At 35.7% G+C, this 12458-nt stretch overlaps 2 protein-coding genes across 3 annotated transcripts; one reads left to right on the forward strand and one right to left on the reverse strand.

Moving 5' to 3' along the window:
• The first annotated feature begins 1510 nt into the window (after positions 1 to 1510).
• LOC130730712 (uncharacterized) lies at positions 1511 to 3753 on the forward strand. 2 transcript variants are annotated; one of them, XM_057582786.1, is made up of 3 exons: positions 1511 to 1652; positions 1740 to 1790; positions 2222 to 3753. In XM_057582786.1, exon 3 carries the CDS (start codon positions 2256 to 2258, stop codon positions 3594 to 3596), a length of 1341 nt encoding a protein of 446 aa, XP_057438769.1. In that variant the 5' UTR covers positions 1511 to 1652; positions 1740 to 1790; positions 2222 to 2255; the 3' UTR covers positions 3597 to 3753. The 2 variants fall into 2 exon arrangements, with proteins under 2 accessions (XP_057438769.1, XP_057438768.1); XM_057582785.1 differs by having other exon boundaries at positions 2237 to 3753.
• Positions 3754 to 10553: 6800 nt separating this feature from the next.
• LOC130725410 (E3 ubiquitin-protein ligase complex SLX5-SLX8 subunit SLX8-like) lies at positions 10554 to 11582 on the reverse strand. Its single transcript, XM_057576647.1, has one exon. The coding sequence runs from the start codon at positions 11580 to 11582 to the stop codon at positions 10554 to 10556; it is 1029 nt and encodes a 342-aa protein (XP_057432630.1).
• Positions 11583 to 12458: the final 876 nt, after the last annotated feature.

Genomic DNA, 12458 nt, shown 5'->3' on the forward strand with positions numbered 1-12458 from the left:
CATGGGATCTTAGTTTTTGCTAAGATCCGTGCCTTAGCTCAGGTACTCTCAAATCTGGAATCTTAATTAAAATATTATTTTTTTCTCTCTCCTTCAGTACCAGATCCAAAGTGAAAAATAGAGGGAAAGAAACTGAAACTGAATCTGAACCAATTTCATTGATAAAGAATGATAATAATATACAGATTACAAACATAATATTACAAAGATCAAAGATCAGATTACAAAAATTGGGAAAATGGAAAGAAAAAAACCCCTAAATTTCCTAAAAATAAAAAACCCTCACTGAGACTTCTCCTCACTGTGGCTGGCTTGACCGACCGTGTCCTCACTGTGGCTTCCTCATCGGAGATCGGAGGTGGATGTAGGTTGGTGGAGGAGAGGAGATGAGGTGAGGTCGCGGCGGTGGAGATGAGGTGAGGTCGCGGTGGAAAGAGGAAGAGAGAAAGGAAGGGAGAGGAAGAAAACTGAGGGGCGGTGGTGGAGGAGTAGGGCGGTGGCGGCGGCGGAGGAGGAGGCCGTTTGGAAATTAGGTTTGTGTGAGGGAGGAGAGAGCATCAGAGGGTGAAGGAGGAGAGAAAGGAAAATTAGGGTTTGTGTGTGTGAGAAGGGCTTGGCCGGTTTTCAAACTATATGTATTGCCTTGGACCGGCTCAGCCGGTAACGGTCCAGACCGTTGGGCCTTCTTTTGACCGGCTGGGCCGGTCGGTCATTTTCTGCCCGTTTGGGCCTTTTTTTTTAAATTCTGTTTTTTGTGCCAGCAGTAAAATTCTGTTTGAAAAATTCTGTTTTTGAGAAGGTTCAAGAACAATGCATTTACCAGTTAGCCGTTATTTTGTCATTTTCCACCATACTAGAACAATAAATGGTTACATTCCCCATTCCATTTAGCCGTTTTAATTTTTTTTTCAAACACACTATCTACCATTCCCTTCTCAACAGAAAATTTCCAGCCTCCATTTTTTATATAATTTAATTTGTATAATGATTAAATTGTATTGAATTTATAATTTAATTTAATTTAATTTAATTTAATTTAATATTACGTGGATATAAATAATATAAATATATTGGGTAGTGTGGGTCCAACTAAAAGTAAAATAAGATCCCAACCACTGGAGCAAAATGTGCATGGAAACCTTAAGAGTGTCTTAAATCATATGTGGCAATCTGGGCCCACAAAAAGTGAGTTAAGTCCCAAAATAAGATCCCACCATTGGAAATGCTCTAAACTTAATGCTAGTAACAAATGCTAAAGTACGTTATTCACTTCTACTTATGTGGTCCTGTTTTTACACACACTCCTCTTGAGTCATCTGCCACACCATCAAAATATCTACATGGCAGTGTTGACTAGGAGTATGCTAACCACCTCAGTTTTTTTTCTTCAAGTCAACACAAGGACTCAAACTATATATGCAATAAAAATGGATAAGGGTAACCTTTGTGAGATAGGGACTAAAAAGTAAAAACACATTTAGGTACCCTAAAGACTAATACAAAGTCTTAGTCTTATTTAAATTGATAATCACCCGATGACACCCATGAACGTTCCTGATAGCGCCGTGTTGGAACAGAAACCACTCATGGCTCACAAATGATCTCAGCCGTCAATCTCCATCAGAGCAACGACGCCGCATTCCTCAGACCAGGTGCGTGCTTCTTCCTTAATCCCTCTCTCTCTCTTTCGATTCTGCGTTTTGTTCTCTAACTCTAAACCCTTTCTCTCTTCCTCACAGATCGACAACGATAATGGTCGAACCCACATAGCAACCTTAACCAGCTCCAAGGTTTTCCCATCTTCTCAATTCTTCTTCCTTGTAATTTTCACGATTACAAATCTTTTTTTTTTTTTTGCGAAATCCTTGTTGGTGAAAACTTGAACCTTCAATCGAGGTCGTTTCTCATGAATCGCTTCAATTAGAGTTGAATTCTAGTAATTCACCGCGTGTTCTTGTTGTATTATGCTTAATCTGGATCTGGGTCGGGTCGTTCATCTTTGAGATGAAATTAGGGTTTATTTCCCCCAAATTTTAGCTATTTTCATTTCTGATTCTTCAGTTTTATCAATTAACATGTTTTTCTCGAACGAATCCCCTCCGTCTAACATGGGTTTCTTCGATTTGTATTAAAGATTATATTTTTCGGGAAAAAAAATCCTCTTTTTTTTCATTTGCCCCTTTTTTATTGTTTTTTTTTCTGTGGAATTTTTGTAATAAAGCAAGCTTCTTTCTAGCTTGGACATTCAAGCTGTGATGGGGGAAGAGAATTCTGATGCTATGAACCTAGATTTGAATCTGAGTCCAGGTCCTGAGCCAGCAACCAATGAAGCTATGAACTTGGATGCTTGGGTTGAGGAGCCAATTCATAGAATCAGTGAAGCTGTGAGGCTCAGGGCTCGGCAGAGATGGAGATGGCGGCAGCATCTTCATATCCCTCCACCTGAAGTTCATTTTCACATTCCACCTGAGGCAGTTCATGTTCATCTTCCTATCCCTCATCTTCCTATCCCTCCTGAAGCGCACAATATCTCCATGGAATTGAACAATTTTTTGGTGAATTCTGGTCATGGAGGCGCATTGCAGACTGGGGAAGGAAGTGTGGCGGCTGAGGGGAGACTGGAGGAGGTGCCGAAAGCGTGTGAGAATATCAATGGTGTCTCGGTTGATGAAACATCGCAGAAGAAGGATGATGTTGAAAGGGGTAGTGGGAATGATGGGGATTTTTTTGACTGTAATATCTGCTTGGACCTGGCCAGGGAACCTGTTGTGACTTGTTGTGGCCATTTGTTTTGTTGGACATGTGTGTATCGATGGCTGCATCTGCATTCGGATGCGAAGGAGTGTCCAGTTTGCAAGGGAGAGGTGACGCTTAAGAGTGTAACACCAATATATGGCCGTGGAAACAATGGTCGTAGCAGTGAGGAGGATTCCACTCTTAAAATCCCTCCTAGGCCTCAGGCAAGGCGTGTTGAAAGTCTAAGGCAAACCATTCAGAGAAATGCATTTGCACTCCCTGTGGAAGAGATGATTCGGCGTCTTGGAAGCAGAATAGATCTTACTCGGGATTTAGTTCAGCCAAATGAACCGGACAATGCTCGTGAGCAAGCTGAGAGAACCACTTCTTTGCTGAGTAGGTTCTTGACATCTCGAGGTATGCGGAGAGAGCAGAATCCTGTGGCACCCCAACCCCAAGATGATGTAGTTGGTTTGCCACAGAACAATGTTGGTAATGCTGCTGAGGTAGGGGATAACCGCAGGGTGCAATCCCTATTGCTTCGAAGGACTCAATCACATAGAGCAACACTTACTACTCTTTCATCAGCACTGACTTCTGCTGAAAGATTATTTGAAGCATATCTCCGTAGCAATCCATTAAATAGAAACCAAGAACAGCCTCCTCCTGTTGAGGACAGAGATTCCTTTTCAAGCATTGGTGCTGTCATAAATTCTGAGAGTCAAGTGGACACTGCTGCAGAAATTGATTCCATGGTATCCTTATCAACATCCTCCTCTAGGAGGAGAAATGATGCTTCCAGAGTGTCTGATGTGGATAGTGGAGATTCTCGTCCTCCAAGGCGCCGGCGTCTGAACTGATTGCAGTCTTATAGATCAAGTTATTACTATTCTGTCATGTAATCATGTCATAATAATTTCCCAACACCTATGTAAGTGCTTCTAGCTTTGATATGTTATGGCCTTATATGTATGAAGTTTTGGCAGATTAGAGATGATTTCAAAGTGCTTTTACTTACAGTATTGCAAGTGCCCGTCCCTAAAGGATTGAGTTATTTTAAGTCTTGTCATTGAGAAGAAAAAATTTGCTATAGAATAACCATGTTACTTTTAGTTTATAGAACTTATAACTTATTACCCATGTGCCTGTTTTATCCGATTGTATATTTGTATTACTCTACCTAATTGATTAAGCCTTATAGTCAAGGATGCAATTTATCTGCTAATTGAGGTAAGGTTGCATGATCTGACAGTTAGTACCCCACAATGACCGGAGCTTCTGTTTAATTTGTGTTGTAATTGAGCAATCATAAAGTCTTCATTTTATTCTTATTGTTATGTTATTATTCAAGCATGATCATAAGACAATTAACATAATCTTTGCTGGCATTGTTTTTGTAAGACTGATATAATGGTTGTATCTTTGTTCCAGCTGAAATGAGTTTTTGTAAAACAGATAAATACTGAAGTTCATTGAAAGTGAGACTATCTAGTTCTCTCACCTTGTTTTGTTTGTCTTGTCTGGTCTCACCTTGTTTGCTGATGTGTTGGGATTTTTCTTGGTCTCCCACTCTAAATTCAATATAACAAGTAAAACACTTTTAAGGGCATTTATATTGGAATGAGACTATCTACAATTGACTCAAATTAAAGTGCATCACAATTTTAAGCTCGACAATTGAAGGGTAGATAGATATATTCTTACTTGCATAATACAAAAACAAAGTCACTTTAATGGAGCTTTTTCCTTGCTATTAAATCTCCTTACTACATACCTCAAAATCTTCATGTCATGCATTCTTAAATGCAGAATCCTAGTGAAAAATGGGCATATTAATGATGAATCAATTTTTCCAGAACTAAACATCTTTATGGCACTATTATAATTTGTTTTCTTGGATCTAGCTTTGAAATTTTTAATCTTATTTAGTTTTTAAAATTTCCCTTTATTATTTATATTATGATATCTGAAAATTAGTAATGCGTCTCCCCTTGTATATTAGGTTTTTATCCAAAAAAATTATTGATTTCATGATATGCTTTTCCTTTCTCTGAAAATAGGCTTACATTATGTGATTATGATATTCAAAAGGCTTACATTATCTGCTTTAACTTTTGATACAATTTTGAAAGAGCTTAGAAATAGTTTATCTCAACACAACCTTTCTCTGATATTCAAAAGAAAGCAGACTTACATTATCTGCATCAATAATTTTCCTGATTGTGGCTTAATCGACCATAACATATTCCTTCATGGTTGTTTAAACCTGTTGTATAATCAAACCAAAACCAGGGCAGGGCACATGTATTATTACTCCTTATTCTGTGTTGATTGTGCTTCTTAATGTAGATTGAAATGAGATGTATAGTAATTGATCCTTGTTTGTTAAAATTAAAATTTACATGAAACTTGGTTGACAGACGTAACAAACCAAAAGATTACATGGAATGGAAGGCACAAGCTGAGACTGATTATGGATATTAAGGGAAAATATTAGCTAATGCCATAATGTGACAGATTGGAGAAGAAATGCTAAATCATGACAGAATGACTTACGCTTACCACTGTTGTCCTTATAAAGGTGCTAAATCAGATTAGCATATTTTTTAATATAAAACCATTCAGGTAGCTTAGTGTGTGTTTGGTTTTTAGTTCACACATGTTCCAAGATAGTTTCAACTGAAAAACACGAATTTCAATGTGCGAATGTGAAAGTAACTCTTAGGTTCTGTTGGGTTGAAAGTGCTTTTAAGTTGATCTCAACTAAAATCCAAATACACCCTTAAGCTTTTGGGATAATTGGTAACTTGGCATCACTTTCCCTCCTCTTCTCTCTTTTCTATCTCTCCTCTTTCTTCTCTCTTCTCGCTCTTTATGCTGAGTCTCATCCACTCGTGGACTCAAATAGATTTTGGCCCAGCACTGCTGCGTTCTCTTAGATTTGCTTGCTGACACATAATGCAATTCGAGTTTAACTTTGAGTACCTTCCAAGTGGAGGTCTGTTGACTGTTGGTGCAACAATCTAAACTATGATAGGGCTTTTCAAGTCTTGGTCCTGGTTAAAAGCAAAAGTGAGGGGGTTTTCTCATTCTCTTATAGAATGGAAATCTCAACCGTTGCCTTGCTTGGAGATAATCCGAAGGTAGCATCCTAGCTGGTTATCTAGGATCTGTTGGCGTTTTTTTTCTTTCTGTTTTCTTGCTTCCCTGCTGTATTTTTCTTCCCTTGCTTTGTTTTCTTGTTCTTTGTTCTCTTTCTTTCTTTTGTATTAAGGGTTGGGACACCCCTTGTGTCCCCTTTCAATACAATTCCTTGGTTTATAAAAAAAAATAATCCAAGATATATATATATATATATATATATATATATATATATATATATATATATATATATAAGGCTAAATCTAGAAAATAAAGTGAGGAGTTCCAGTGTGGGAGAAAAAATAAGGCAGATTATGGAAATTCTTTCGTACCGCATATTTTCGAAGTCACATACCCGTATCCGTACCACATATCAGAGACTATGACAAACCTGGCAAATATGATTTTGCCATATGCAAAAGTTGAATTATAAGGATTATGTGATTATAGAGGACCTATAGTCCTCGTTATTATGCTTCTCGAAATTATGACCTGGAAGCTATTTCCTAAGTTTTAATTTTGCCCTGCAAGTATAAATTTCTGGCTCCGCCGCTAACTCAATTTGACCTTGGCACAAGAGAGATGGGAAACTCAACTGTAGATAGTGGCGGGTCACACGGTATCGCAGTGGTCGTTGACAGTGGTCATCAGCTTAGGTTCACCACTTTGTAAGAGAAGAAGACGCTAATGAAAGAGAAGAGTGTCACTTGCTAGAACGTGATGATGGATTGATGGCTATACCCCTTCTCTGTCAGCCTTTTCCTAACTGGCTCAATTCTTATAACATTTTTAACTTTGGATCAGATTTAATATATTTAATATTGATAAAAGTAGATATTGGTTTCAACTTTTTTCAAGTATATAATTTTTCAATGTGATAAGACTCTCTCTGGCATCCTTCTGCTACACACCATCTTTGAATTTTTAAATTAAAGTTTAAGTTTAAATCAAATTATATATACAACTGACACTATATACCTCCTTCACATTGCATACTTTACAAGTCGCCTACCGCGTACTTGTACGACTTACTAGAGCGTATGGCGAACATGGTAACTATGGACTGTACCTATAAGTTTAGGTTGGGTGTTTAATTGACAATGTGACATATTTAGCATTGCAACAGACTATTCACGCCGCAACATCGCAATGCCCGCAACCGCAACACCTACAACCTCGACCGCAATCACAATTTAAAACCATGAGTCAAACGTTAGGTGTGCGCAGTTAGGCTTAGACTTAACCTTACTCAGACTCCACAAAAATCCTGATTCCGCCACTAGGTGTGGGTAATATGGTCTTGTGGAAAATGACGTGTAGTAGTTTGGGGGTAGTGTCGTAGTGGTATGGTTGTATGGGTAATGGAGAGTGTAATGACGAAGGGAAGAGTGTTTCACAAATATGGTGAAATTAGGGTAGAGGCATGAGTAGGAGAATGAAATGACTAATTGATAGGAAGTCAATTCCTATCAAGCTAGGACAGAGAGAACTAAGAAAAATGCTAAATGAAAAGTAAAGAAGAAAGACAAATAAGCAACAACTCAATTTTGTAAGTAATTTCATTTAATAGAAAAGAAAACCTAACTTACTAGAATCAAGGGATGACCAATAAGTTATTGGTATCTAGATATTTTCATAGTCTTCTTTAACAAATTAAATTTGCAAGAGTTACAATATGATATAAAGACTCAATCTTAAATTTATAAAAACTAATAAGATCTTCACGAGTTGAAAAATAAATATTATATTAGTTTAAGTTTAGTAATATTTATAATAAATACATCATATAAGGATAAAAATAATTTTTTTCTTAATTTTTTTGGTATTATGATATATGAATATATATATATATATTCCATAAAGTAATCTCTAGTTTAGAATGTGGCAGCTTAAACGCATAAAATGGTTGATGTATAATGTGTGGATGTTGAGGAGGGCGAGAAAGATAAAGCAACATTCGTGGCACCCGATGCGGTGGAGAGTGTGTATTCAAATGATGAAATTTTGGCTAAAGTAAAACAACGAAGAGGAAGAAAAAGGGTAGGAGGGGCCGATGCTGCTGGGGAGGTCGAACAATGGTCAAGTCTAAAAGCAAAGAGAGGAAGACCGAGGGGAAGTAAGAACAAGTCGAAACAACAGGCGGCAGTGGATTTCATTTGTTCTGACGATGAGTTTGGTGATGTGGACCTGGATTTAAGGGCTCGACAGACATGGAAGGTTGGGAGATAGTTGGGGGAGGTTTACAATGGTGATGAAGAGATGATGATTCAAAGACTTAAGATTCAGATCAAATTAAACCCCTCCTGAATTGCAGTGACGTTTATGGGGAAAGTTGTGTTTCTGTGACTGATGAAGGTCACTGGGTTTGTTTCCTAGAGATTTATTTGTGGTGGCTGGTATGTTGTTACATTTTGCTGGTGTTGATGGTTTTTGGAGTTGCATATTGGTAGCAACTGATTTTGATTGGGTGACAGAGGGGTGCAGGCATATGATTTTGTTCTTTGTGGGTTGTTTCCTATGGACTTGTTTTATGCTTGGTTGGTGTGGTATGGTTTCGAGGGTGCTGGTTTTGGTGACAGGAATTAATGATTTTGGAAGGCTTTTGTGATTTTACTGAGGCTTTGATTATATTGGGAAGTGTTTCATAGGAGCATATTGAATTGGAGACTAATGGGGAGCTAGTTTGCTGTTACTGTATGTTGAAGGATTGTCTTAAGCTATATAACAGACTGGGGGGCTATAAAATTGTTTTTGGTAGATAAGGGTTTGTCTTGTTGTCAATACAATGGTGGGTGTAATGGGATTTTTTAGGGGTTTTTAGTCACTTGGTGGTTTCGGTACTCTTTTTTCTTTACTAGGTTTTCTCCTACTGGGTTTTCCTAGTAAAGGTTTTAATGAGGCTCTGTCCCAAGTGTGCTCCGCAAAAATAATTTTTTATGTGGTTTGATTTTTTAACTCTCATGAGAGCCTTGTTCTCTACATTTTTATCTCTTCTTATTCAATAAAGTTTGTTTTGCTTTAAAAAAAGACTTTTAAATATTTCTTGTGAGTCTAATCGTTCAAATTTAGAAAAGAAAAACCTCACAATGTTTAATTTTTGCAAAAGAATCTCAGTGGCTTTAAAATTATGATAACCAACATGATTTTCCACTTTGACATGGACATGCTAGTATTGTGTGTGGTCATATTTTCCTATACTAAGGTCGTCGCATTAATTAAAGTCCCAAAAATAAATATCAAGCCAAAGAAATTATATATTAATCAACCAACATATTTCCAATATGATTCTTAACGTAAGAAGTTAAATGATTTAACACCACCAAAAATCACATTAGGAAATAGGTCTCAGATTCATATGTTCTGATGTGCGGTTGTGTTATATATTTAGGGAGACAAAATTTTCTCCTATATATAGTTACCCATGTCGAGACAAATTTCCTCTTGTGAAGAATATATATGGCCTGGACTAAGAAATCGAAATGAATCAAAGAAGTTCTTAATTAATCAATCCAACTGACAACACGAGTAGAGTTTGGAGCATAAAGATGCGCTTAGGCATATCATTGGCATCCAAATCATTATTTTTAGAACACTAAACAAAGACTAAGACTAGCTAGAAAAATATATCTATAATTGTTCAATATATCAAGAATCAATGGTCTTCCTGAAAGCACAACCCACATTATAGAAAACAACCTTGAATTGTTGCCCCAAGAATTGAAATTGATCGATCTGGAAGGTGACACAAGAACATAAAATGAAATTAGTAAAACAACTAAATAAACATTAAACACAAGAATAGACACATTACTGATTCAGATGTAGTCATCAACAATAAATACAAATTTAAGAAACTGAAGCAAATTAAAATTTTCAAATCTAAATCTATGCAAACAAAAAAAAATTAGCACAACAAATTTATTTATGTTAATTCCTCTTCAGAGATTGAGATGAGGAAAATCCTTAGGCCATCATCATATAAAGATGATACCAAAGAAAAAGAAAAGGTGCAAACAACATAGTCTCACTTTGAAAGAGGTTAAGTATTCATCTGTTTGACTGTTTCAAAAGAATTCACTACAGTAGAACAAAATCAGAGGTAACTATTATATGAATCTTACTAAAAACAATGCCAACTCCTATGATCATGTTTTTTTTTTTAAAAGTCAAATGATATTATGATTAAAGAGGTCATAGACCAAATTACAGAACACAACCAAAGTGCCAGTTACATAGCACTAAGAATTAAAGAGTAAAATTATAATCGTTCAATAACAACAAAAAATAAAACAAAAGCTATTACTATCATTGTGGGGATACTAAGGGTCAAATGGTACACTCACTAGCCTATAAATTTTTTCTTTGGGACTATATGGCCTAACAATTAGGTCAAGTGATACAATTAAATAAAATATCATCATGAGTTGAAAATTATAATTAACCACTATATATATATATATGAAATTTTCATGGTTATTCTATAGCAAAAATCGTTTGGAGATGACAAAACTCTAAATGATTTAATCCTTTAGAGACGCTTTTAAGTGGAAACAATTAAATCATCTCATAAAAAAAAACTTGTAAAGTATGGTGGCTAAAAATCCGCAGACATGTAGAATAATATCTTACCAACTCGATAATCACTTACATTGATCAAGAAGACTTAGATAATCAGCTCAAACGTCTGGCCTAGGAGCTTGATAATCTTCATCATTCACATTAGGCACTTCTGAAGTACTATTATTTCTCCTCCTAGAGGAAGCCGCTGACAAGGATTCCATGGAATTCATTTCTACATCAATGTTCAAGTCACTCCCTGAATTCATGATATCGCTTAAGAAGGAGTCAAGGTCATCAAAAAGGGGAGGATCTTCTTGGGGTGGCAAGAAACTGCTCAGCAAGGGAGTGTCTATCTCAGCTTGTTCATGATAGGCATTTTCTGGTTCATGGAACTGAACTAAATCTTGAGTAAGACCATTTATATTCGCACCACGTTGAAGCATCTCTTCAATAGGGGTCGGAACTGTATTTCTCTCAAGTGTTTGACTCAGACTATTAACACGCCTTGCTTGGGGCCTAGGAAGGATTTCAAGGTTGGAACCTTCCTGTTCAATCACATCAGCATCATTTCTTGGACCATATATTGGAGTGACATTCCTAAGAATCACCACTCCCTTGCAATTTGGGCACTCGTTAGAATTCGAATGCACATGAAACCATTGATATAAACATCGCCAACAAAACAAATGGCCACAAGAAGTAACAACAGGGTCCTTAGCCATATCCAAACAAATACTACATTCAAAAAATTTCCCATAAGAGTCAGTACCTTTTTCAACAACATCCTTCTTCTTTGTTGTCTCAACCACCACACTTCCTTCCCCAACCTGTAATGCACAATCCCTTGAGATATTGTGGGGTTCAGGTGGGTCAGGAAAATAATCTTGACCTGCTTCAGGTTGAGGGGTGAGAGGATGTCTCCCTCTAGGTTGTGCTCTCAGCCTTGAAGCTTCATTGGTTCCTTGAAAAACCTCATTGGTTATGGATCCAGTCGTTAGCTCAGAACATGGACCAAGAACCAAATCAAGGTTCATAGCACCAGAATTGTTTTCCTCCAGGAGAGCTTGAATGTCCAAAGTCTCCAGCTCAGAGCTTGGACCTAGATCCAAATTAAGGTTCATAGGATCAGAGTTCTCTTCTTCCATGCGAGCTTGAATGTCCAAGCAAGTAAGAAGCTTTCTTTCACACAAATTTATGAGAATCAATACAAAACACCTCCATTTATATTTCACATATAAGAGAATAAAAATAGTTTGTATTTAATATCAATTAATATATATATATATAAATAAATAAAAGTAAAATTGACTTGACTTATACATTAATAAAATATTAATTAGTTATTAGTAATATTTTTTTATTCATTATATTTATTATTAATTGTAAAAAAATTAGTTTCTCATATTTAAAAAGTATTATTATTATTTATAATTTAATTAGTAAGTAAATTTGACTTGACCTATACATTCATAAAATAATAATTAGTTGTTATTAGCCTTTTATCTCATTCATTATATTAATTGTTGATTGCAGTTTCTCATATTTAAAAATTATTATCATTATTTAAAATTATATTATTAACAAAAAAGTAAAATGGACTTTGAACAATTATTAAATTCTATATTTCATAAATAAATTTTAGTAATTAATATAATATAATATATATATATATAATTATAAAAGTAAAGTTGACTTGAAAATTTGTTAAATGCTATATTGAATGTACTACTATATAAATATTGAAAAGAAACATAATAAAATCAATATTATATATATATATATTACTTAAAATTTTGGTTTGAACACATTAAGTAATAAAACTTTCCTACCTTTCTATTAAAATACATAATAATGAAACATAAAAAATTGTTCACTAGCTTAGTGTACTGACTGTGGAATGAGGGATTAGTTTGACGGTTATCAATTGTGAGATAGTTGGATAAGGCAAAAAAAAAATTATTTAGTTAACTAAACTAATAATTCCACATCTCACACCACCTCGGGGTATTCTTATTTTTTAG

Source organism: Lotus japonicus, chromosome 1 (genome assembly GCF_012489685.1).
Source record: "Lotus japonicus ecotype B-129 chromosome 1, LjGifu_v1.2".
Classification (NCBI taxonomy): Eukaryota; Viridiplantae; Streptophyta; class Magnoliopsida; order Fabales; family Fabaceae; genus Lotus; species Lotus japonicus.